The following is a 26,044-nucleotide window of genomic DNA, read 5'->3' on the forward strand; positions in this document are numbered from 1 at the left end:
ATTACTCATTACATAACATATTTATCATTTCAGTTATTACGTCATCTTCGAATCCTTCAACATATAAATTATTCATTCTTGTATTTAAAAGTTCTTGTAAAACCGGAACTTTCCATGCATGTTCCAATGGGACATCAAAATATTTTATTTGTTTCTTAACTAACATGCCTGGATTGGTACTGTATTACAGAACTGAATAGTTCTATGCACCGTGGATTAACAAGAGGAATTGAGATGTATCTTGAAACATTAGATACCTCAGAATATGGGCGTATAACATGCCTGGATTGGTACTGTATTAAAGCAGTGAATAGTTATATGCCTCGTAAATTAACAAGAGGGATTAATTAGTACCTGAATTAATATAGGTCTAAACAAATTTATTGGAGTAAGCATGTAGGAAATACTGTACTCAAAAAAGTTCACCCCCCAAACTTTATCAGTCCAGGCACAACCATACCGCTATCCAAGTCAACCAGGACTCAACCCACCTGGCTCTAAATGACACAAAAGGGACACAAGCACAGCTTATCAATCTAGCTATTTCTCAGGCTCTAAATACACAAAAGGACACAAGCGCGGCGTAGCTATCTACAAGCTATTACTTCGGCTCTAAATACCACACAGGGGTACACTTGTAGGTATAAACAAGCTATAAATGAATCCCAAATGATGAGGGATGATCCCACCTGTTTATCAAAACAGGGTTTCAGTCTAGCTATCAACAAGCTATTGCCTCAGCTCTAAATGCCAAACAGGGACACAATTGCAGCTATCAACAAGCCATTACTTCAGCTCTAAATGGCCCACAGGGACACAATTATTGGCTATCTAAAAGCTCTTTAGTTGATCTCTACTCTAAATGAGGTATGATCTCAACCTGAATACTCAAATAGGATACAATTACTCTACACTGTATCAAAGCGGAGTTCTGATTCTAACTAGCTATATCTGTTACAAGTTAAAGTTAGTCGACGTAATTACAATTTCTATGTCGTTGTCTATATCAAATGATTAAGGCAATCATATTATGTATTAGAGCACAGTTGAAATAGGCGCATTTAAGGTTGGTGTATTTTCAGATTAGCCAGGATAGATCACACAGTTAAGCTATCTCCACACACGTTTAAAAGTTGAATGTACATATTAAAAGGGTTTAAGCTAACCATGCTACGTATTCATTTCATATACTGCAAGTTTACAGAATATCATGTGACCCGATATTTTTTCCAGGCATTTACAACAAAATATCTTCATTTTTCTGTCTTGGAAAAGTGTTAGATTCTAAAAGTTTCTTTTCAGTCTCTCAAATGATGCTGTTTAAATCCGCAAGTCACGTTTACATAGAAACCACAAAACAATTGAAAATTATCAATTTTAAAATCGGATAAAAAGCTAGGATAAATTTCATTCAACTATAATCAGACAAAGATTTAAAGTTGTTTACATAAATCTTTTGATGAAATGTTTCCAAAACTGTAGATGCCATTAAAAATATTCGTGCTATTTCAAACATACAAAAATTGGAGAAGGGGGAGGGGGGATGTTGTATGGCAGACAAAAGAAGGAGCCTTGAAAACACATAGGCATTGAAAGAAGAAAATAACAAAATCTAAAAACTACAAAAATGTATTACCTTGTTCTTGATCTCGTTCTCCCACTGTCCCATGAGTGAGGCCGGGCACACTATAAGTGTTGTTCTCGTCTTTACTAGGTTACCCATACCCTTAGTTTTCCAGCTACTATCCTAGATATATACTAGGTTTCCCAAACCATTAGTTTTACAGCTACTATCCTAGATATATACTAGGTTACCCATACCCTTAGTTTTCCAGCTAATATCCTAGATATATACTAGGTTACCCAAACCATTAGTTTTACAGCTACTATCCTAGATATATACTAGGTTACCCAAACCCTTAGTTTTCCAGCTACTATCCTAGATATATACTAGGTTACCCAAACCATTAGTTTTACAGCTACTATCCTAGATATATACTAGGTTACCAAACCCTTAGTTTTCCAGCTAATATCCTAGATATATACAAGGTACCCAAACCCTTAGTTTTCCAGCTAATATCCTAGATATATACTAGGTTATGTATTTAATCTAACATCAAAACATGGAGATTATTTAGATAACTACCTTTTCCTCATTCACCTCTTCAACCTCCTTGTGCTTAAGGATCAGAGAGATCATTGTCAAGGTTTTCCCTAGACTCATATCATCCGCCAATATTCCACCAGGTGTACTCTGAATACAAGAATATAATTATCAGAGGTTTCCCTAAACCCATATCATCCGCCAATTTTCCACCAGGTGTACTCTGAATACAAGAATATAATTATCAGAGGTTTCCCTAGACCCATATCATCTACCAGTATTTCACCAGGTGCACTCTGAATACAAGAATATAATTATCAGAGGTTTCCCTAAACCCATATCATCCGCCAATTTTCCAGCAGGTGTACTCTGAATACAAGAATATAATTATCAGAGATTTCCCTAGACCCATATCATCTACCAGTATTCCAGCAGGTGTACTCTGAATACAAGAATATAATGATCAGAGGTTTCCCTAGACCCATATCATCCGCTAGTGTTCCACCAGGTGTACTCTGAATACAAGAATAATTATCAGAGGTTTCCCTAGACCCATATCATCTACCAGTATTCCAGCAGGTGTACTCTGAATACAAGAATATAATTATCAGAGGTTTCCCTAGACCCATATCATCCACCAGAATTCCGCCAGGTGTACTCTGAATACAACAATAATTATCAATGGTCTCCCAAAACCAAGTTTGTATAATAGATAAAAAACCTCATACGACGTCACTGATTAAAGAGGCGAGAGTTACATGATATATCTATTTTAGGAAACGACATTTTACGTACATTGGAGCACATCAAGAGTAACCAACCTTAATCAAACAACCTAAAACCTGAAACCTCCTATCCCATTTTGAGGCTCAAAATTGATTTCCTTGGCCTTCCAATATCCTCCTTTCTCCTTACTTGTAACCTAATCTGACTCCCTTTTCTATTCTACTTGTAACCTGATCTGACTCCCTTTCCTATTCTACTTGTAACCTGATCCGACTCCCTTTCCTATTCTACTTGTAACCTGATCTGACTCCCTTTCCTATTCCACTTGTAACCTGATCTGACCCCTTTTCTATTCTACTAGTCACCTGATCTGGCCCCTTTCCTATTCTACTAGTCACCTGATCTGACCCCTTTCCTATTCTACTAGTCACTTGATCTGACCCCCTTTCCTATTCTACTAGTCACCTGATCTGACCCCTTTCCTATTCTACTAGTCACCTGATCTGACCCCTTTCCTATTCTACTAGTCACCTGATCTGACTCCCTTTCCTATTCAACACTCTTTTTCTCTCTACCTACCTGGTGTTCTCTCCAAGTTAACCAAGCCAATGCCTGCAGCTGATGTGGGAATAATGTAATGGAAGATCTGAAATAATCTATTCATAAAATCTGTTTACCACATATTAAAGTTCTACTTCGGGTGAAACCAGGGGGGCACATTTTTCATGAAATGCTAAATTCTATCTTGCACCAGTCCCCAAAGTTTCCAGACACAAATTTTTATTATATTAGATAAATTGTTAACCTTCAAACCTATACAAATTTTTACTAAACTAATGTTACATTAATCGCCAAAAAAGATAAAGATGGGTTTTGAAATATCTGGCCTGAATCTGAATTCAGAAACGTTGAAATCATAAAATCCCTTAGTAATTTAACAAGTTAAAAGAAAATTTGACGATTACTGAATGCCTTTTGATGTTATAAATTGCGCTGAAAACTTAAAGGATATAATATTTATTTCAAGAAGCTTCTCCCCGTCCCTACCCCACTTCTCTACATAAAAAAATCTAGTCTTTTCTATTTACTAGGCTTTTAGGGCGCTTCGCGCCCATCTTCTATTTAAATTGTGAATATGTTCTTTTTGTTTACATTATAAAACAAAGAAGAAAAATTTTTTGCGGATTTAAAAAAAAAATTTGCGGATGTTCAAGAAATTAAATTTTTTTACAAAATTAAAAACCTTTACCACATTTTTTTAATTTTTATCATTCATAAACCTTCCCTGTGGTCACGTGATGTCCCAAAAAAATTTGGGCCCGATCGGTCCAGCCGTTTTGACGTTTATTGGATACAAACAAACAGACAGACAAGCCAAATTTATATGTAGATGAAACAGTTTTTTAAAACTTCATTTTATCTGTCATTATTTATTATGATTTCTTAAACTTTATGAAAAATTGTTTAAAAGATGTATGAGCCTTTTTCTTCCTTGATAATTTCTATAAATCTTTCATTTCTTCTAAAAACTTAATTATTCTGATTTTAGTTTAGATGTTTACTCGAGAGATTTAGGTTGCTCCTCCATGTCCCCTTCTGCTGGCATACTTTCAAGAGACTTATGCATCTTCACCATAGCATCATGGATCACAGACTTCACCTCCCGTTGCCTAGATATTAAACAGATTTATTTATTAGCTGAAGTGCCCGGCATTACCCAGATTACTAATAGTTAATCCCGCAGTTTACCCTCATTTAAACGATTTTACTGTTAAACTAAATTTTCGCTATTAAAGTGAACCTACTCTCAAAACCAAGAAAAACATTCCCGTGTGTCTCCCGAGTTCCCCAATAAAAATTTGAGGCAAATCGGTCTAAAGCTTCCTAAGTTATGATAGGACAAACAAACGGAGATTACTATATTATATACAGACAGAGAAAAAAAGGATTATCAATGTTTTTGGCATTTTCAAAATTTTTATTGATCCAAAATTGAATGAGATATTACAACATTGAATGAGATATTACAAAATTGAATGAGATATTACAAAATTGAATGAGATATTACAAAATTGAATGAGATATTACAAAAATTGTGTGATCCAATTATTTGCATTTTTTAAGTCACAACAGTTCTAAGGTTATACTTTGATAAAATGTACTGCAGATTTCCATTCTAAATTATTTGCGGATTTATTGTTATATCTCATTCAATTTTTAATGAATTTATATAAAATTTTCCTATCAGTTTACAAAAACTCAATTTTTTCAAAAAAATTTGGTTCGTGGATTTTTTTTTCTATGTTCCAAACATATTTTTGAATTCTTTTTTATCACATTTTATTTATTTACGACTTAAAACATAAAAAATTTGAACATTTTGTCCAAAGCATCAATAATCCCTGTTTTTTTTTACTAACCCTGTATATAAATTACAAATAATACATTTGAAAAATAAATTGGCGCAGAATTGCTTCTGGAATGTATTTTCATTTTGCAGATTCAAAGTTTCAAGCATAAAATTTGAAGATCAAACACAGTCAAGAAATCGGAACAAAATGTAGAATCGGAACAAAATGTAGAATTATAACAAAATGTAGAATCCTAACAAAATGTAGAATCGTATAAATGTATAATCGTAACAAAATGTAGAATCGTAACAAAATGTAGAATCATAACAAAATGTAGAATCATAACAAAATGTAGAATCATAACAAAATGTAGAATCGTAGCAAAATGTACAATTATAACAAAATGTAGAATCGTAGCAAAATGTAGAATCGGAGCAAAATGTAGTTAATTATTTAAAAATTGAGAATCACCTGTTGTTTGTCATTCGTCCGCCGTACAAATTATTCTGTGCTGCATCACTGGCGTACAACCTACAAATGTTTGTTTATATCAGCGATATTTTATAAATATTTCATATTTTCTTCTCTTTTCCTTCTGTACCTACCCTGTACCCTCCTGCCTTTCCATTTCCCTCCCTACCTTCCCCATTCTCTATCTACCTACCCTTTTCTCTCCCTACCTTCCCCATTCTTTAACTACCTACCCTTTTCCCTCCCTACCTTCCCATTCTCTAACTACCTACCCTTTTCCCTCCCTACCTTCCCCATTCTCTATCTACCTACCCTTTTCCCTCCCTAATTTCATCCTTCTTACCCTTAACTCCCTACATTTTCCCTTTTCTTCCTACATTCCATCCTCTTTCCCTCCCCTACCCTTCCCCTTCCTTTTCCCTCTCCTTCCGTCACTTTCCTAAACCCCTTTCCTTCCCTTTCCTTCCCTTCCCTTCCCTTCCCTTCCCTTCCCTCCCCTTCCGTCTCCATATGTAATATCACTAGGCTTTTAGGGCGCTTCGCGCCCATTTTCTATTTTAAACACTAATTTTTGAAATTTTGATCATTCATAAATTTGGGCCCGTTCAGCCATTTTGACGTTTATTGGATACAAACAAACAAACAGACAGACAAGCTAAATTTATATTTAGAAGGTGAAGAGCCGTGATTTTAAAATCAAATTATTCATTAACCACAAAGTCTACCAAACTTAGGACAAACCAAAACCCTCCCCGGACTAAGTAGATACTAGAGATTAGAGCGACCATATTGGATTAGCTCCAAGCTTGAACGCCAAAATACGCAGTTAATACTCTAAAAACCTGACATTTTCTGAAAGATTTTTTTTATTAAACGATCTAGCTTGATGTGATACACCCTGTCCATTGTATGATGTTAGAAACCCACCTTGCAATGTCCTCTGATGTCATCTGATGAAAGTTTTGTTTCATATCCTGCCTAAATAATAACAATAATAACAATAATAACAATAACAATAACAACAACAACAACAACAACAATAACAATAATACAAATAATAATAATAAAATAAAGGAATAGCTTCCTCCCATTTGAGTTAAAAATAGACTAACTTAGTGAAGAACTAAGTGTAAATAACAAAAGCTTTAATTAATTATAAGCCTAAATAACAAAACCCTAAATAACAAAAGCCTAAATATTAAAAGCCAAAATATCAAAAGCACAAAACCCTAAATAACAAAAGCCTAAATATCAAAAGCCAAAATATCAAAAGCCTAAATAACAAACCCCTAAATAACAACACCCTAAATGACAAAAGCCTTATGACAAAAGCCTAAATATCAAAAGCCAAAATAACAAAACCCTAAATAACAAAAGCCATAATATCAAAAGCCTAAATAACAAAACCCTAAATAACAACACCCTAAATGACAAAAGCCTAAATATCAAAAGCCTAAATATCAAAAGCCAAAATAACAAAACCCTAAATAACAAAAGCCATAATATCAAAAGCCTAAATAACAAAACCCTAAATAACAACACCCTAAATGACAAAAGCCTAAATATCAAAAGCCTAAATATCAAAAGCCAAAATAACAAAACCCTAAATAACAAAAGCCATAATATCAAAAGCCTAAATAACAAAACAACAACAACACCCTAAATGACAAAAGCCTAAATATCAAAAGCCTAAATATCAAAAGCCAAAATATCAAAAGCCAAAATAACAAAACCCTAGATAAGATAAGATAAGATAAAGTGTATTGCTAAAATAAATGTATCTGTATACAGATAGAGTTTACAATCACAAAATTGATGATTATATTAACAGTACAAGTATAAAGCAATTAGGTGGATAATAGCTCTTGGCTGTTTTGATTATTTTTTCCACCTAATTTTAGTAATAATAACAAAATATTTCAATTAAATAGATTTAAGGAGAACGATTGGAGATCAGGGTGCAAATTTATCATATGCAAAATAGTTTATACACTAATTCGAATAACTAGAGTTTAAAGTAATTTTCAGACATGTACACAACAAATATCAAAGCATATTAAAACATATCTAATTAGTTTTACATGAATAGCAATTCGGTTTATAACACATTGTCCTATAATTTTCAAAAAGAGAATTTAGTAGTCTATTTTTAAATAAACTTAGAGAGTTGCTTCTTTTTAAGTCAAGAGGCAGGTTATTCCACATCTTAAGAAGAGAGCTTGATGGTAATTCAGATATCTAGTTTCCCTTTATTCAGATATCTAGTTAGCAAAGTTTCCCTTTATTCAGATATATATTTAGCAAAGTTTTCCTTTATTCAGATATCTAGTTAGCACGGAGCAACACCTTAAACAGAGTTTTACGGACAAAAGAATTGCTACTTTACTTTTTTTTAAAATTTTTGATTTTAATAAGAAGAACTTCATTGTGAATTGCAATATAATGTAGATGTAGAGGGGTGAAGGGGGGGTTTGGTAAAGAGTACGAAGTATATATACATCCCTGAAACATGCACTAAACCGCCAACCAATGAGAACCCTTTACGTCCCAAGTAACGTCCAATGAGAGTCCAGTACTGAGCTTCGTCCAACCACAGACTAGCAAAACTGAATCAGCTGACTAGGCACTACAGTTCACAGTTCGCACGTGCATCAGTGACAGCAGGCGACAGACAGGGTGTACGAGGATAACAGATAAAGATACAGCCATCTACAGCTACTAAATATAACAGGTGATTATACCGGGAATATGTGCAAAGCATAAAATAAAGGCATTTTTAAGGTGCAAAGCCGTCATATTTCATTTTACTAACAATCTTTATGGACAAGCTGTGCAAAGCCGCGGTCTGTAAAATACCATTGTAAGGGAAGTCAGCCTCCTGAAGTCTATACCTTAATCCTAAGTCAGTCTTTTGAAAATATTTATGGTGCAAAGCTGCTAAATACCATACTGAGTTATCAAACACAATTTTTAAAGTCTAGGTTACTTAATCCATAACAGTTTTAATGGAGGTATGGTCGTCTCAACCTGTAGATACTAACGGAGTCAAAACTGTACTTAAAATAAAACGTATCTTTGAAGATAAGGAAAGGCAAGGTACCAAGCGCAAATCCTCTTCTACTAGTAGTCCTGATAGTAAGAAATCCAAAATGAATAATGAGGAATTTCGTACAATTTTAGCAGAAACAATTAGAGAAAGTTCTGTAGCCAATCAAGCCGCACTTGATGAGACAAAGAGAGAGATACTGTCCGCCATAGATACTAAGATTAGTCCCATTGCTAGTGACGTAGCTGAACTTAAGTCTCAATATAGTAGTATGCAAGTTAATACTGATAACCAAGGGCAAGATATAGATAAGCTAAGAGAAGAGATGAAAGAGATGAAAGAATCCTTCGAGAAAAATGTAATGAAGGTAGTAGCAGATAAAGGTACGGCTTCTGATTCTTCCTCCTACAAGATTACTCTGGCAACAATCATAGATAAGGCTAATAGAAACCTTATCATCCATGGGCTTAAAACTGATAAACCAATGGACGAAGTCCAAGCTCTCTTTAACAGTCTTAAACTCCCTGTAAACATACAAACAAGTATAGTATCAGTAGTACAGCTAGGTAAGGGAGACGGAGTTAAGATTCCATCCATTCTCGTTTGCTTAAAAAACCAGTTTCAGAGAAATGACTTATTTAAATCCGCGAAGAATCTTCCAGCAGGGGTCAGTTTTGATAGAGATATACCTCAAGGATATAGGGAAGCCTACAAGCGTATGAGGAGACAAGCATGGAAATATAGGAATTTGTTTGAAGTTCAGACACAAATTGTATTCACAGGTCATCAGATGCAACTAAGATATAAAGATATAGAAGAAGGTAGCAAGAAATCTTTTAAAATTCTAGAGGAATTCTATCCTAAACCAGAGCACCTTGTTACTCCAAATCTGGGAAACTCTGTTAAACCTGGTACCCACCCATCCACCTCCATATCCAAGGATGCATTAGAAAAGGCTAAGAACAAGTTGATCATAACAGGGATAGGTAAGAGAGATAAGTCTGAAGTAGATACTTTGCTCAAGAAAGTACTTAAGACACAGGAATATGACGCAATTACTTAAGTAGACATACTACGAGGTAACGCTGTTATAGAGATGTCCAGTCCAACCATAGGTAGACAAATAGTTAGCAAATATAACAGTAGACTCTTGAAAGACTATAAAATCTCTCTTGAAACCATCTAGAAAAACCATTCCAACTTATAACAATCAACAGGAGGGGGGGGGGGGGGGTTCTTTTTTGTTCCTTTTTTTTCAAGTCTGTATGAAAGTATTTAAAGCCCTGATATACCTTGAGCTGATCTTAAAACCTCTCCAGCTATACCAACATAAATATATTCGTATAGTACGTAGACTCCTTCTTCTCAGTATGTAAACTAATATTCTTATAAAGTGAGACAGGGGGGAGGGGGGGGGGGAGTTGGTTACGCTGAGAGACATTTTCACACCCCAAGTCTAGAAGAAAAGGTGCAAAGCTATATTTGATATCTTCATAATTACGCTAATATATTCAAAGCTTTCTATACCTTATCACTAGTAATCAAACCCCCCCAGTTTTACCATAATAACTTTATATCTCTGAGTGCCTTGAGAAATACCCTCCTGTCACATAATTACTTACTTTAGAAATAATTACTTTATTATAAACATGTATTTTATAAGCCTCGTAAACTTATTACTTTACAATGGTGCAAAGCCATAAAACATAGTATTTCTGGTTCTCTTCTAATAAAAGGGAGGACAACTTTTAAGAAAAATTATGTACATCCTTTTACAAACCTTCACTTCTTTTTCTACAACTTTTACATAAACTTATTAAAAATGTGTTTTACTTTACTTTACTATTCAAATTTTTTAAAACAACTTAACCTATGTCTTAAATGTGCTGACCTATTTAAACTTAATTTTTGAGCAGATAAGGGGTGTGCGAGAAGCTGGAGTCTTTTCTTTTTATCTAACTAGAAATATAAATGATGTTGAATCAAGATAAATCTGCTAGCCAGCTGAATATAATATCGGCAAATGTCAATGGCCTGGGTGATACAAATAAAAGAAACCAGTTTTTTAATCATATTTTTCAAGCTAAGTCTGATATATTATGTCTCTCAGATACCAGCTTTAGCAAATCAATGCACAAGGTTAATAAGAATGAAACTAACTACTTTTGCCATTTTAGCAGCTTTAGTTCTAATGCAAGGGGTGTAGCAATTTTGGTCAATAAGAAGTGTCCTGTCAAAATAGAATTTTTATCAAAAGATGAAGTCGGAAACTTATTATGGCTAAAATGTGAATTTGATGATCATAAATTCATGTTAGGGGCTATTTATGGACCCAACGATGATAATCCATTGTTTTTTGAAAACATTTTCGAAAACTTTTGAAATGCAGGGTTCACTAACTGTATTATTATGGGGGATTTTAACGTCACTTTAGATCATAACTTGGATAACCACAGATATGTCACTGAAAGAAATCCAAGGGCAAGAGTAACTTTAAATAATCTGATGAACGATTATGCTTTTATTGATGCACATAGAAGTCTTTACGGGGACAAAAATCTATTTACCTGGATCAGAAATGGGGGGCCTCAAAGAGCCAGGCTTGACATGTTCTTATTATCTGAATCCCTCCGCCCCTTTATATCCCACCATTCTACCTACCCTTCCTTCCAATCTGATCATAAGCCCATTATTTTGCATTTTGATTTCTCTAAATTTGAGAGAGGAAAAGGCCTTTGGAAACACAATTCTCTTCTTCTGAAAGATATAGATTACGTAAATTGTATAAACAGAACAATAAAAAATACCTATGCTAAATATATTAAACATAATATATATGAAAATTTTTTTCAAGAATCAAGTCTTGAAGAATATGAAGATTTTATCAATTTAAATATAGAAAATATCGAACAGATGGAGTTAAGTGTGAATCCTCATGTTTTCCATGTTTTAAATGATGTCAGAAATGAATCTATTACTTATTCCTCTGCTAAAAACAAGGCTAACTGTTCATTAGGGGTTAAGCTACTCAATGATGTTAGAATACTTCAAAAAAAAAATTCTGGAGGAGATGTTGACCCAAATACTCAAGATAATCTAGCACAGGCCGAAATTTTATACAATGAATTTATTGAACACCAGACCCGTCAACAGTATGTCAGCAATAGACTTCTTAGCAAAATACAAGGTGAAAAGCCGACAACCTTTTTTTTGCGGGCTTGAAAACAATCTTTCTGCTCAAAAATACATATCCACACTCCTAGTAAATGACATTAACGGGGAGGGGTGGTATATTCACGACCAAAAACTAATTGAAAAACTAATTAGAAGATATTACAAAGAGCTCAATGAAAATAAAGATGAATTTTTAGAAATACATGTCAACGATTTTTTGGAAGAGAATATACCACATCCTAAGCTTAACCATAGTCAGATTGAAATGTTAGAACAAGAGGTTACTTTAGAAGAACTGGCAAAAGCTCTTAAAAAGTCTAAAAATGAATCGACTCCAGGTTCCTCTGGTTTCACATATGCATTCTATAAATGTTTCTGGAAAATCATGGGAGGGATTATTTATAGAGCAGTTTCTTTTAGTTTTACAATTGGAAAACTGCCAAGTTCCCAAGCCGTTGAAATAATTTCTTTACTGCCTAAGAGAAACAAGCCAAAACACCTATTAGAAAACTGGAGACCTATTACTTTACAAAATAGTGTTTATAAACTCTTGAGTGCAGCCCTTGCTAACAGACTTAACCTCGTTCTGCCTTCCATCATAAATAAGGATCAATCAGGGTTCGTCAATGGTAGATAAATAGGGGACTGCATTCGCAACACCTTTGACATTATGGAATGGGCAAAAAATAAGAAGAAAACTGGACTGCTGTTACTTATTGACTTTAGAAAAGCCTATGATTGTATCTCATTTAAATTTATTCTCAATACTCTTCTTTATTTTGGATTTGGAAATAATTATATAAAATGGATTAACATTCTATTAAATAATTTTAAAGCTTGTATAAAACATGCAGGTAATATATCAAAGCTTTTTGATATCTCCAGAGGATGTAGACAAGGTGACCCTATTGCAGCAGCCCTTTTTGTACTGTCCATAGAAATTCTTTGCATTAAAATGAGAACGGATCAGAATATTAAAGGTTTTAAACTAGACACACTCGAAATACTTTTATCTCTTTACGCAGACGATTGTTCAATATTTCTAGAATATGACTCAAATAACCTTGAAAACACAATTACAGTTATAGATGAGTTTTTTAAAGTATCAGGCCTACAAATACATCTTAATAAAACGCAATGTGTCGTCTTTGGGCTTATTCCTAATGGAGAGTATAAACTATGCAACCATATTTCAATACGCTGGGATCAAAATTTTAAGTTGCTGGGTATACAGTTTGACGGTTTACTTGAAAATATGGACGTTAATTTTTATGAAAAGTTAGGGGAGATTCGAGCAATCATGAAAAATTGGCGGTACAGATTCATAAGCCCTCTGGGGCGTGCATGCATAGCCAAAACACTATTACTATCTAAACTCTCTCACCTAGCTTTTGTACTACCCGGAATAAATAAGAAAAAACTAAAAGAAATTGAAACTGAAATATACACTTTTATCTGGGGGGGTCAAGAGAAAGTGGCTAGGGGTGATGCAAAACAACCTGAAAGCAGAGGGGGCTTGGGTTTTCCAGATATTTCCTCCAATTGGACTTCTTTCAAATTTTCATGGTTCAGAAGACTGGTGCATAGCCATTCAGCATGGAAAGATATCTTTAGTTTAAACATTGAAGAAAATTTAAATCTTAATTTAGATGATTTTTGCTCAAATGTAGGAACAGTAGACCATGACAAAATGAGTAAAAAACTGTCAAATCCTTTCTGGAGCGAATGCTTACGTTCAATTAAACCTCTCATGCTGGAGCACCTAAAAAACGCTCCTGAAAATCTCACTTCGTATCCTATCTGGGGTTCAAACGTATTTATTATGAACTCCTCTATTTGCTCAAAAAGGAACTTTGGCAATGTTGGAAGACTAGTCCGTTATCCACCTGATATCCTAATTGAAACTGTAAACGGTACTAGATTTATGCTGGAGGACAAATTTTCCAACAAATTCAATGAACCACCCGATTTATTTTCATTTATATCGATTATAAGATCTGCATTACTAAGATTGGGGGTTACAGTTGAAAGTTTACCTCTAATTTACCCTATTTTGCCACCAATGCTTAACTTGATTTCTTACTCATCAAAAGGATGCAATAAATGGTCAAAACTTTTGAAGTCACTTGAATATTCTAACAGCAATCTTTTATTGAGAGAACGTAAATGGGAGGAAGAACTGGAAGCAGTGCAAGGTATTCACTTTTGGGAGAAATGCTACAAATTGAATAAAAATCTTTTTTTTTGACAATAGACTAAAATGGTTCCAATTCAAAGTTACTCGAGGTACCTTGAAAACAAATAGGATTATCTCAAAATTTATAAATAATGTCGGTGAGAATTGCACATTCTGAGGAAACCATGTAGAGAACATTTCTCATCTCTTATATGACTGCACCTTAGTGCGATCTTTTATCTCAGAAGTCTATGATTTCTTTACTCAAATATGGGTAGGAATTCGCATGGTACCTAGCAAAAAAGACTTTATCTTTGGTGAACGTAATTTGCCTGTACATACTCCTAATAATTTTCTGGCACTTTACACCAAACTCTTTATCTGGAGGTTCAGATGCTTAAAAAAGAATTAAACAAGTAACGCTTTTTACTCTTGGTTTAAGAATGAGATTTATATTAACAAAATGGCATTTGATAAAGATAAACGTTTAAATTACTTAAATGAAGACTCTTTTAACTTGGATTTACAAGCCCATCCTTAAAATGCTACTTCCTATACTTATCATTTTAAAACCTGTGCTACTAATATTGCAATATTTTTTGAGATTTAAAATCAGCCTTTTCCCGGTATTAATCCTACATATATTACAGATGGAGCTGAGTATCTCGGTTCACAAGCTCCCTTATCCGCAGCCAAGAGAGAGGACAAGCTCCATGTTTAAGCTACCTGACCTCAGCAGCCCCCCACCAGCGATTCCTCCGGGTTACGGAACCTCGCTTTACCCAGGAGAGAATCTGGATCCGAACAGTTCCCCTGAGAAAATACTTGAAGAGATTAGTAGAAAAAGAAAATCTACAGAGCTTGCTACATTCGTTAAATCCAAAGTCAAGAACTACAGAGATATCAGGAAGAAAAATTTTCATCTAGGAAAGAAGTACTGCACCATATGTTCCGAATATTCTTCCTCTGTCTTCCCACAAAGCCAAGTCATCTTCCACAATCATAATTCTTCAAAATCATTGCGAATGTCTTCCGCTCCAAGAAGGTGGGGAGTGTATCCATGTTCCTTTTGCAAGACTCAACTCCATTCGTTCAAGACTGGTATCCGACAACCGGTTTTGGTGACTTCCAGTCTACTGAATGACTGGCAGGGAGATAGAAGTGTTAATGAATACCCAGGCGACGACATCCATGTTGATATGATTGGTATACCAGGAGGCACTGTAAGGATTCTCCATCACGCTTTTATGGCAGAGTTTGGTTCCAGCTCCACTCCGGTTGATGTTCTGGTTGTAGGAACTGTCAACGATGTAATGAGAGGTAAAAATGCAACAAAGATCATCCGAGATCTAAAAAATTCAAGAATGATGTTCTCTCTATGAAGACTAGAGCAGGAACTGGAGGCAGATCTACGTTCTCCGTAGCTACTCCTCCCTTCCCACCGAAAATAGCAGTTCTCCCGTATGAAGAAAGAGTTCTTCAAGACAACAGGTTCGAAACTCTCAGTACACTGACCAACATGATCAGAGAACTTAACCACGGCGATCCTAGGCTTAAATCCTTCAAGGCACCCACTTTTCACACCTGGGGTCTCAAAACTAAGAAACTAGATCCTTCCTTCTATGGGCCCTGAAACCTGATGGAAATATGTACCAAGTACAGAGATCCACAATGGAGAGAGAAGATCTACACCGAGATGGTTCACCTAAACGACAGCTCCAGATTGAGGATGGGTAAGGCGGTGCTGATGTTTTTCAAGGTTCTATACGGAATAGTCGAATCAAAAGATATTCCGAAAGTTCTAGCTCTAGTGATCGAAAAGAAGGAAAGAGAAAGCAGGAAGAGGAAGCACTATGACAGATAGATGAAAGCGCTAGAAACCAACAATCAATGATCTCCAGAACGAAAATGTGATATTGGTGAACTATCCTCTTCTATTTCTTGGATTGAATTTCGAGTGTAGCAAAAGCTCAAGTTAATTCAAATTTATTGGAATTCTTCCGCCATTTAAGCCTCCAATTTAGTGCTTAAAATGAATTTCGAGATTTTCAGAATTTTGAGTTTACCAAAATTTATCTGAATTTGTCCGTAATTTAAACTTCCATTTCTGTTTCTTAAATTGAATTTCGGGTTTATCAGAATCAGTTTTTCAGAATTTTGTTTTTATTAAAATTTATCAAAATTTGTCCATCATTTAAGCTTCCAATTCTGTTTCTTAAATTTAATTTTGAGTTTATCAGAACTTACCAGGTTCTAACAATTTTAATCCTTAAAAAGAAACAATGGTGCAAAGCTATTGGATCTACAATTACCGCTCTATCCACAGTCGTTCTATTTTTATGGTGCAAAGCTATAACTCTATGTTGTTGATGCAAAACTATAATTTTGTCTTTCAAATGTTTTTAACTCTATAAAAGAAACAATAGTGCAAAGCTGTTGGTTCTTCAATAACATCTCTCTCTGCAATTGTCTCTATCCGTCTCAAAAAATGTTGCCTTTTAATATTATGCTTACCTGTAAACTTCCTTTATGTTTTTGCCAGTTCTTAAATTGCTGCTACTTAAATTGTTGCTATTTTGGCACTGGTTTTTTATATTATTAATCTTTACCGATATACCTTTTTGTTGTTTTTGTCTGCACATTTAATAAAATCAAAGAAAAATCAAAATGTACATATCGTTGATATATATATATATAAAGTTTATTGTTATTTGCTCTGTACTTTTTGATCACTAAATAGATTTGAATAATAATAAGATATCTAGTTAGCAAAGTTTTCCTTTATTCAGATATCTAGTTAGCAAAGTTTCCCTTTATTCAGATATTTAGTTAGCAAAGTTTTCCTTTATTCAGATATCTAGTTAGCAAAGTTTCCCTTTATTCAGATATCTAGTTAGCAAAGTTTCCCTTTATTCAGATATCTAGTTAGCAAAGTTTTCCTTTATTCAGATATCTAGTTAGCAAAGTTTTCCTTTATTCAGATATATATTTAGCAAAGTTTCCCTTTATTCAGATATCTAGTTAGCAAAGTTTTCCTTTATTCAGATATCTATTTAGCAAAGTTTTCCTTTATTGAGATAAATAGTTAGCAAAGTTTCCCTTTATTAAAGTATAATATATCTAGATAACGTTACTGTTCAGGTGCAGGAGGAAGCAAAGGCTTGACTGAAGTATTTGCATGGCCGGTAACAGCTTTATATAAAAATTAATTATATACACCTACTTACGGATATNTGATTGGAGAGATTTGTTGATACACATTACAAAAATAAAGCATATACCCTCCAGGAAATAAATAAATAGGTATAAAAGCGTAGAAAAACTCTTAATTTAAAATAAAAAAATAAAATAACAGAATTTCTTCGTAGATAACAAAACTAAAATGTTTTGATCTAGATAAATGTAGATCGTATTTTTGAAAGATCTTTTTGTCCTAAATCTGTATATCCGTTCTTTTAAACCTGGAATATATTAAATGTATGTATTGACGGGAAACATTTAAATGTCAACAATTGTTCAACTTCAGGGCAGAACACCCACACAGAAGTACAGGGTTATTCACAAACAATGAAACTCTAGAGACAGATTTTATTCGGTATTTTTCCTTCATTTTATAACTCGCATTGCCACTATAGGCTCATTTTTCATTCTTTGTACAATAATTGATTAGCATTTTTAACATTGCAATTTGTCGCAGATCGTGGATTGTGATATTTTTACGATTTCTAGTTCATGGTAAAAAATCTAATTCTGTTTAGTCAACCCTGCAATATTTAATACATAATTAGAATAATGTTTATATTTTATAGAATGATGAATCAATATTGTATAGAATACGTGTTTTACATGTGTTTATGAAAGCTTCTATAACAAATGTTCCAAATTTCCAATGACACACATTGAGGGCACTAAAAATAATGGAAAAATGTTGCAGGGTAGCAAAAAAACAAATACTTAAAACCGGCCTAAATCTATCGATCTATTCACGTTTCAGGAGCATGGAATCTTATCAAATGTACAAGGCTGTCCACATATGATGATTGTGAAAAGACGACCTAAAAATTCAAATATGCCAATTCCCTGGGTTAAATCACGTCTCTGCTTTAAATACAGTCTTTAAAAATTGCTCATTTAATGTTTTTGCAAAGAAATAAAAAAAAGTTTCCGGAAGTATTGAATATTAGGAAACAGACAATGTAAATTCCATATAATCGTCTCTGATGTCTCATCCTTTATGTGTAACTCTATATTAACTTCTCTATCAAGGGTTCCCAGATTTCGGAGTTTAGTCGTTTTCCGTGGAAACATCGAAACCGGAAAATCACTTTTTATCAAACTGTATAAGATATAATTTAAATTCACCTTGACAAACTTAACTCAATAGGAAATAATCATTCTCATATCAGATGATCTAATAACAGAATATTTTGAATCGTGCCAAATGTGCCAAACCTGGCAATTATTTTTGCGCAGAGATCAAAATCTAAATTGTAAGAATATTTATCTTAAAAGTAAAACTCTGAAACGTTTGTATTCAAAGATTAAATGGTATATTCAAATATTGAAGATTTGAAATGAGTCAACATTTTGCCAAAAAACAAAAGTTCCAATATTGCTTTAAGTTACTACCAAAAAATCACCTATTTTCGAATTGTGAAAATTACTAGAATTTACAAAATTTTGTTATAAATTTGATTTAATTATGTGGCGTGGGTTTACTTTATGTAACTCTATTCGAAAACTAAAATAAACTTCGAATTTGTCTACTCTTTTTTAAATTCAGTGACAGTTTAGTAAAAATCTTGTCAATGTTTGACATTTATTTATTTATCAAATTGTATTTTCACAAAAATACCTTATATCGGAACATTTTACATAAATATTCAATTCTACAGATGTAAAACCTGGAATTACAAATAGAGATTTAGATTTTATAGACTTAATTTAGAGGAAGAGACTTGTGGATAAACTCTTTGCGCCCCTTAGAATATTCCTCGGCGGTATCATCGGTGCCCCTGAGAACCCACTTGGTGGTGAGAAGCCCCTCTACCCCTACTGGGCCCCTAGCATGTATTCTACCCGTGGAGATTCCAACTTCAGCTCCTAACCCTAACCTGAATCCGTCAGCAAACCTGCAAAAATGTTCATAAAATTCAAATATGAAAACACTTCATTGACTTAATTCCAAGGTAAGGGTCTGTATGAGAATCTGGCAATATTGACAGTCTTCAAGTAAAGTATCTCTTTAGAATCTTTACCAAAAAATTACACAAGTCTACATGACAAACAAATAAAGTGCTTTCGTGCTTTTTCTTTGAATAAGAACTTTTTGCCGCAAGAACAAAGTGTTTTTATTCAATTTTTTTCTGCTTGGTTTAGTTAGTAAATATTTTTGCCACATTGTAAAATTTTGGTATTATAAATCAAAATTTAAAAATATGAATACAGTACCTTGAACTAACGTTGTGGAATACACAGGCTGAGTCCACATTGTTGAGAAATCTATCTGCAGTGTCCTGATTCTCTGTCACGATGACGTCAGTATGAGAAGATCCATATTTATGAATATGATCAATAGCATCATCCAAGGTGGAAACTATCTCGATAGTGCAGGCCAAATCTCCGTATTCAATACTTAATTTACTCGCCTAAATATAAAACTTTGATAACATTTTTTGAAAACATTTGCTACAGTGGCGTACGAGGGGGGGCCGAGCCCCCCCCCCCCCCATGGGGGAGACTCTTCTAATATTACATTTGCTTGCATTTCCCTTCCTCAGGCCAGGCACAGTGGCGTACCTAGGGGGGGCAGTAGCCCTCTTGCCCCCCTCTGGGAGTTCCAGGCGGGGCACTGCCCCCCACCCTGGAAAATACAAAATTAAAAGGAAACTACGTTTAGAAAGTAACACCTGACAATGACAAAGACTAAGGATTTGTCTAAATTCACTGTTAATACAAGGAATAAGGAGAGCAAAGTTTTAGCCTTCTAAAGAGAAGACTTAATTACACAAGATGTACTATGACGGAGAGCAGACTTAACGATCTTTACACCCTATAAGGCTGTCTGAGCTCTCTACTAAAAAAATCATTGAAATGTTTGTGCAAGCAAATCCCAGAAAATTGTAGCTTAAAAGAGTTGGTGTATATGTAGATTGAGTAAATTCTATCTAAAAATTTCAGAAGAAATTTCGTTTATTAGTAAAAATATAATTTTTAATGATGCTGTGATTATTGATTTAGTTAGCTCTGATGGAGTTAAGTGATAAATTTATAAAGTTAAAAAGTTAGTTTTTCAAGCAAAGGAATAATTTTTAGACTCTTTAAGGTTAGTAACACCCAAAATGTAGTCTTTTTGGTGTATTTTTATGGGAGGGGGGGGCAACAAAAAATTTTAAAAAAGTATCAATATTTTTTCAAAAAAGGGGTTTTTAAGGGGGGCACAATGGTGCCCAAAGGGAAGGAACCAAAAAAATTTTTTTGTGCCCCCCCCTTAAACAAAAGCCCTCGTACGCCCCTGATTTGTTATGCTTAAATTTGTAATACCTTTGGTGGTCCAAAGGTCAATGTTTCAGAAAGCCTGGGGCCAGAGTAGATCTTAACATTTTCCTGCTTCAACGCCTGGCAAACCTAAATCAAAGGAGAATGGAAAATTCGTTTGAGAATGATAATAAATAGTGTATTTCTTACCTTGTAAAAAACTTCATTCTCAAGAAGAGATTCATGAATCAGAAGAGTCTCCATGGCGTTACAGGCTGCAGGATAATCCGTCTTAGCATCAACAACAATCTTGATTGCCTTCTCCACATCACAGTCTGAATCCAGGTACACATGGCAGATACCATCAGCATGTCCAAGAACAGGAATAGATTTAGATCTCTCCTTGATCGATCTGACCAGCTCGTTGGAGCCCCGGGGGATGATGAGGTCGATGTAGCCGTCTAGCTTGAGAAGCTCAGACACCTCATTTCTGCCAGATACCAGAGTTATGGCATCAGCACAGCCATATCTACCCAGGGCTTCATTAACAAGCCTGATGAGTACACGGTTACTGTTGGTAGCTTCCTTCCCTCCCTTCAACAGCAGACCGTTAGCACTAGCGATAGCCAGAGCTGCGATCTGAGGAAGGGCATCAGGGCGGGATTCAAAGATGACCATAAGGACTCCAATAGGAACAGTTTCCTGAACAACCTCAAGAGTCTCGGAGATCTTTGTTCTTTTCAAAACCCTGCCAACATTGTCATAGCTTGAATCAGCAATTTGATTCAATCCTACACACAGGGATTCAAGCTTACTGCTGGACAGCGCTAGACGATCGAACATGGGTCCAGTCACACCATGAGCTCTAGCATTGGCCAAATCCTGGTTGTTTGCCTCCATGATCTCCGCCTGATGGGTTAACAAGGAGTTGGAGAGATGCCTGATAGCCTCGGCTCTCTCCTCTGGAGCTAGAGAACTTAGCCTGCGGCTTCCTTTTCTAAATATATCAAATAATAGAAACTATTGCTATGAGAAAGAAATGCTTAAGTTTTTACCTGGCATTTTGTGCCTGAATTTCAACTGTAGTTCCTTCAATTTCAAGAGGTGTGAACATAGTTCCAACATTCTCTGCTGACATGATGTTCCTAGAAAATTCAGAAATGTTAAAATCAGAATTTTAAAAATAATAACAAGGTATACAAAATTGACATAAAGCTGATATATCTTACCTTATGGTGTTATACTTCATTCCGCTGCAGATAACAACACTGCATCCATGTTCCAGAGCATAGCAAGCAGCTTTAACCTTGGACTCCATGCCACCAGTTCCGTAGTTAGATTTCTCCCCGTACTGGATCTGATTTACAATTTTGGGGTTGAAATAGGGCAGGAGCTGGGCTCCTTCCTCCTTCGGAGGTTTGTTGTAAATACCTTCAACGTCGGACATAAGGATTGCCAGGTCAGCTCCAGCATCCACTGCAATAGTACAGGCCAGGCTATCGTTATCAGTGATGTTTAGAGTTCCATCTCCAAGATCTCCATCTTGAGGAGGAGGAGATACAGCGTCGTTGGTATTGATCACGGGTATGATGTTGAGAGCCATCAGCTCCCTGATGGTGTTGAAGAGCTGCTCACGGGTATTCTCATTCCTGAAGTCCTGTTTCGTCACTAGAACTTGGCCAACCAGAATACCATAGTTACGGAACATAGCCTCATATAGGGCCATGAGACCACTCTGACCGACTGCTGCATTAGGTCGCTTTAACTCATGCTGGGCAATATTTTTCAACTCTGAGGACCGATCCACACTTGACAATGTCTCTCTCATGGACATTGACATCAAGAGCTCTTGAGAAAGACGCTGCTTACCAAAAGCAACAGCGCCACTAGTAACCAGTATACACTCAGCGCCTGAGTTTTGTATCTCTGAAACCTGTTCTATGATTGCTGCCAGCCTGCCCAAGGCCAGTCCCTGTCCATCAGCACGTGTTACAACAGCTGATCCAAGCTTAATCACAACACGTTTAGCGTTAACCAGCTCATCCCTGGTCAAGAACGGGGAGTGACGCATACCGTGGTCAACAGAGTTGTTCATGTTGAGCAGGGCCTGGGAGAAGGAGTTGTTGGAGTTAGTTTGGCTCAAAGCTAATCCAAGGGTGTTTGCAGAGTAACGTCTAAATTATAAATTAGTAAAAAATTACGTCCTTTTTTACAAAAAGAAACATTTCTTATATTTAAGTACAAATAAATATTAAGGCAATTAGATAAGTAAAAAAAAGAAAATAAGCTGCTGTTGAAGTATCTAGGTAAAGGTAATTTTCTGATTATTAAATATGAAAGTAGGCTAGACAAATTTAACAGTAAATATATGTGACCTACAATAAAAAGTAATTACAAGGTTATCCACAAAGAATTAGACTTCAGAAAAAAAACTGTATTTATTTTATTTACAATAAATAATTGTCATTAAAAAAATTTAACTAAATTAAGAAGACCAAATTTTACTGTAATACTTTTATCAGGAAAAAGATCTTGGTCGTTGTAAAAGTCTCAATCTTTTCGGTTAGCCCTGCGTATAGAGGGATTTTATCATCAATTTATCAAACATTAACAGTTTAAAAAAAATGATTGTACCAATAAAAAACTAGTTTTTATACTAAATACTGGTTTTTAAAACATCTGATTGAAGAGAAGAATAAAAATGGTGTCAACTACTTCTAAATAAGAATCAAATAGTAAATACTTTTTGTAAACTTTTCAGTACCTTTAGTCTGTACTCAGATGTAATAAATCCTAATATCATTTTATGCAACCTATTCTTAGTAATTTCAAAATTGCGCAAGCAAAAAAATTCCTTTAAAGAAAGAAAAAGAGAGAAGAATCCCTTTCAAACAGCTGATTTGTCCAACCTGCCAGTTGTTGTTGTGCACCATCTCCTCTGCAGCATATTCTTGGGTGGAAGGGAGGACAGCAGCCTCGATCTCACCGTCAACACAGTCTTCAACCTCAAGGCTGTTGGGTAGTTGTGCATCACAGTATTCATAGTAGCCACCTTCTCTCCACTCACCCTGTAATATATGGTTAGTTATAAACTTTAGTTTACATTCTCTTCAGATTTGTAAAATTCATTTGTTCATTTACAACTGTGTTTTTAAGTATACACTAAACACTTCAAAGTACCAATTATTATACACTACATAAATATCCGAGTCTCCGAGATGATCTGTTTTTTAAACTGGAAAATCTATTTATTATTTAATCTTTGCAAGCTTCAATCCTTCCAATTCCCCAAACCCCACATTGTTTCTATCTAATTTTATATCAATGTATTTTTAAGCATTTTCTTAATTAAAGCTGCTAACATAAATAATTCACAAAACGTCATACTTGAACGTGCTAAATTTCAGAGACGAACATTCAGAGATAACTGTATTAATTTCAAACCTTTCATACTCTGTACATATGTACTACGATTAATGCGTCAAGTTATAAAGTACAATTACATATGTAAAGTGCAATGTAAACATTTTACTAACCAGAGATAAGAGAGTTACAGAGATCGATTAACACCTATAATATGCGATTTTTTCCACAGCATGTTCTATTGTGTACAATGACTGTACACGACCAATCAGGAGACTCGACATCTGTATTCAGGGATATTTAAGGATCCTTTGAATAGGAAATACAAAATATTTAAAAATAGACAATATTCATAAACGTTATATTTTATGTTTAAAATGGAGTATTTCTTTAAAAGTTGTTAAATTTAACCCCTGAACGCAACAAATGGCCGTGAGATGTCAGTCAAAAAACATTACATGGCTCTGCTCAGCCTATCCTGGTAGAGTGTATGAGCAGTCTGTGTAGTCTGTGTTCAACCAACTAACCAGTGACCAAGGAAAGACAGAACTAAGGAGATGAAGAAAGTGTTTTTTACATTCTAATTTTATCAACGACAATTAATTAAAAAACACATATTGTATTGTAAGGTACTTTTCAAAATTAAAGAGATTTTAAAGTTTTATCATAATTTAACGTATTAGCACAGCTCTAGAACCAGCTTTTTTGTAATCACAAAACGTTTATTAAACAGTGAATGTTCACAGAGTTTGTTCCTTCCCAACGCATGTATGGACAAGGTTCGCCCAAATGACGTACTTTTAGGACGATAGTTTAAGAAAGCTAGATGTCTCATTGTATAAACTTTTCCGGAAGAAAGATATTTAGGACGTACAGTCGGAGTCTCGGAGACGTCTTCCGATAGACCATTATATTGTTAAGAAGAAACGTGCACAGGTCCGGCCTTCCTTTAATTTAGAAATATAAAATAATTACTCTTCTTCCTCATTTTTAACAGTTTTTCAATTTAGTTAGTTTCATAGCTGTCTGAATCCGTCAAAATAAAATATAAATGAACTATCTTCCGATCCTTAGTTCTACTTTTATTGCCTCATTGCTAAACAGAATATATTATGTTTATTAATTAGCTCAAGTCCAATAATTGCTAACCAAAGTATAATCTTTATTAATTAGCTTAATTCCCATAATTGCTAACCAAAGTATAATCTTTACTAAATAGCTCAAGTCACATAATTGCTATCCAAAGTATAATCTTTATTTATTAGCTCAAGTCCCATAATTGCTATCCAAAGTATAATCTTTATTAATTAGCTCAACTCCCGTTATTCCTGACCAAATTATAATCTTTTTTACGTAGCTCAAGTCATAATTGCTAACCAAAGTATAATCTTTATTAATTAGCTCAAGTCCCATAATTGCTTATCAAAGTATAATCTTTATTAATTAGCTCAAGTCCCATAATTGCTATGCAAAGTATTATCTTTATTAATTAGCTCAGGTCCCATAATTTCTAACCAAAGTATAATCTTTATTAATTAGTTCAATTCCCATAATTGCTAACCAAAGTATAATCTTTATTAATTAGCTCAAGTCCCATAATTGTTAAACAGAATATATAATCTTTATTAATTAGCTCAAGTCCCATAATTGCTAAACAGAATATATAATCTTTATTAATTAGCTCGAGTCACATAATTGCTAACCAAAGTATAATCTTTATTAATTAGCTCAAGTCCTATAATTGCTAACCAAAGTATAATCTTTACCAAATAGCTCATGTCCCATAATTGCTATCCAAAGTATAATCTTTATTAATTAACTCAACTCCCGTTATTCCTGACCAAATTATAATCTTTTTTACGTAGCTCAAGTCCCATAATTGCTAACCAAATTATAATATTTTTTAACGTAGCTCAAGTCCAATAATTGCTAACCAAAGTATAATCTTTATTAATTAGCTAAAGTCCCATAATTGCTTACCAAAGTATAATCTTTATTAATTAGCTCTAGTCCCATAATTGCTAACAAAAGTATAATCTTTATTAATTAGCTCAAGTCCCATAATTGCTAAACAGAATATATAATCTTTATTAATTAGCTCTAGTCCCATAATTGTTAAACAGAATATATAATCTTTATTAATTAGCTCAAGTCCC

At 34.4% G+C, this 26,044-nt stretch overlaps 2 protein-coding genes across 9 annotated transcripts in view; both read right to left on the bottom strand.

The window, feature by feature from the left end:
- Positions 1 to 17,214, bottom strand: part of LOC111709476 (transcription termination factor 2) — a 38,181-nt gene extending 20,967 nt beyond the window's left edge. Inside the window, exons 1-7 of one of the 4 annotated variants that reach the window (XM_023483143.1) lie at positions 17,183 to 17,214; positions 6,580 to 6,630; positions 5,653 to 5,712; positions 4,393 to 4,500; positions 3,410 to 3,476; positions 2,147 to 2,254; positions 1,637 to 1,747 (exon numbers count right to left, since the gene is read on the bottom strand). In XM_023483143.1, coding sequence (XP_023338911.1) covers positions 1,637 to 1,747; positions 2,147 to 2,254; positions 3,410 to 3,476; positions 4,393 to 4,500; positions 5,653 to 5,712; positions 6,580 to 6,623 — 498 coding nt within the window. In that variant the 5' untranslated portion in view covers positions 6,624 to 6,630; positions 17,183 to 17,214. The remainder of the gene's footprint in view (positions 1 to 1,636; positions 1,748 to 2,146; positions 2,255 to 3,409; positions 3,477 to 4,392; positions 4,501 to 5,652; positions 5,713 to 6,579; positions 6,631 to 17,182) is intronic. The other 3 variants (XM_023483142.1, XM_023483145.1, XM_023483144.1) reach the window with 3 other exon arrangements.
- Positions 17,215 to 18,842: 1,628 nt separating this feature from the next.
- LOC111709474 (delta-1-pyrroline-5-carboxylate synthase) overlaps positions 18,843 to 26,044 on the bottom strand; it is an 11,685-nt gene continuing 4,483 nt past the window's right edge. For 4 of the 5 annotated variants that reach the window (XM_023483138.1, XM_023483139.1, XM_023483137.1 and 1 more), the window contains 7 exons: positions 23,435 to 23,593; positions 21,755 to 22,699; positions 21,581 to 21,670; positions 20,736 to 21,522; positions 20,592 to 20,675; positions 19,500 to 19,696; positions 18,843 to 19,180 (listed from right to left, as the gene is read on the bottom strand). In XM_023483138.1, the coding sequence (XP_023338906.1) occupies positions 18,988 to 19,180; positions 19,500 to 19,696; positions 20,592 to 20,675; positions 20,736 to 21,522; positions 21,581 to 21,670; positions 21,755 to 22,699; positions 23,435 to 23,593 (2,455 nt within the window). In that variant the 3' untranslated portion in view covers positions 18,843 to 18,987. Of the gene's footprint in view, positions 19,181 to 19,499; positions 19,697 to 20,591; positions 20,676 to 20,735; positions 21,523 to 21,580; positions 21,671 to 21,754; positions 22,700 to 23,434; positions 23,594 to 23,912; positions 24,021 to 26,044 lie in introns of those variants that run through there. The other variant, XM_023483141.1, reaches the window with a different exon arrangement.

This window comes from Eurytemora carolleeae, unplaced genomic scaffold (genome assembly GCF_000591075.1).
Source record: "Eurytemora carolleeae unplaced genomic scaffold, Eaff_2.0 scaffold670, whole genome shotgun sequence".
NCBI lineage: Eukaryota > Metazoa > Arthropoda > Copepoda > Calanoida > Temoridae > Eurytemora > Eurytemora carolleeae.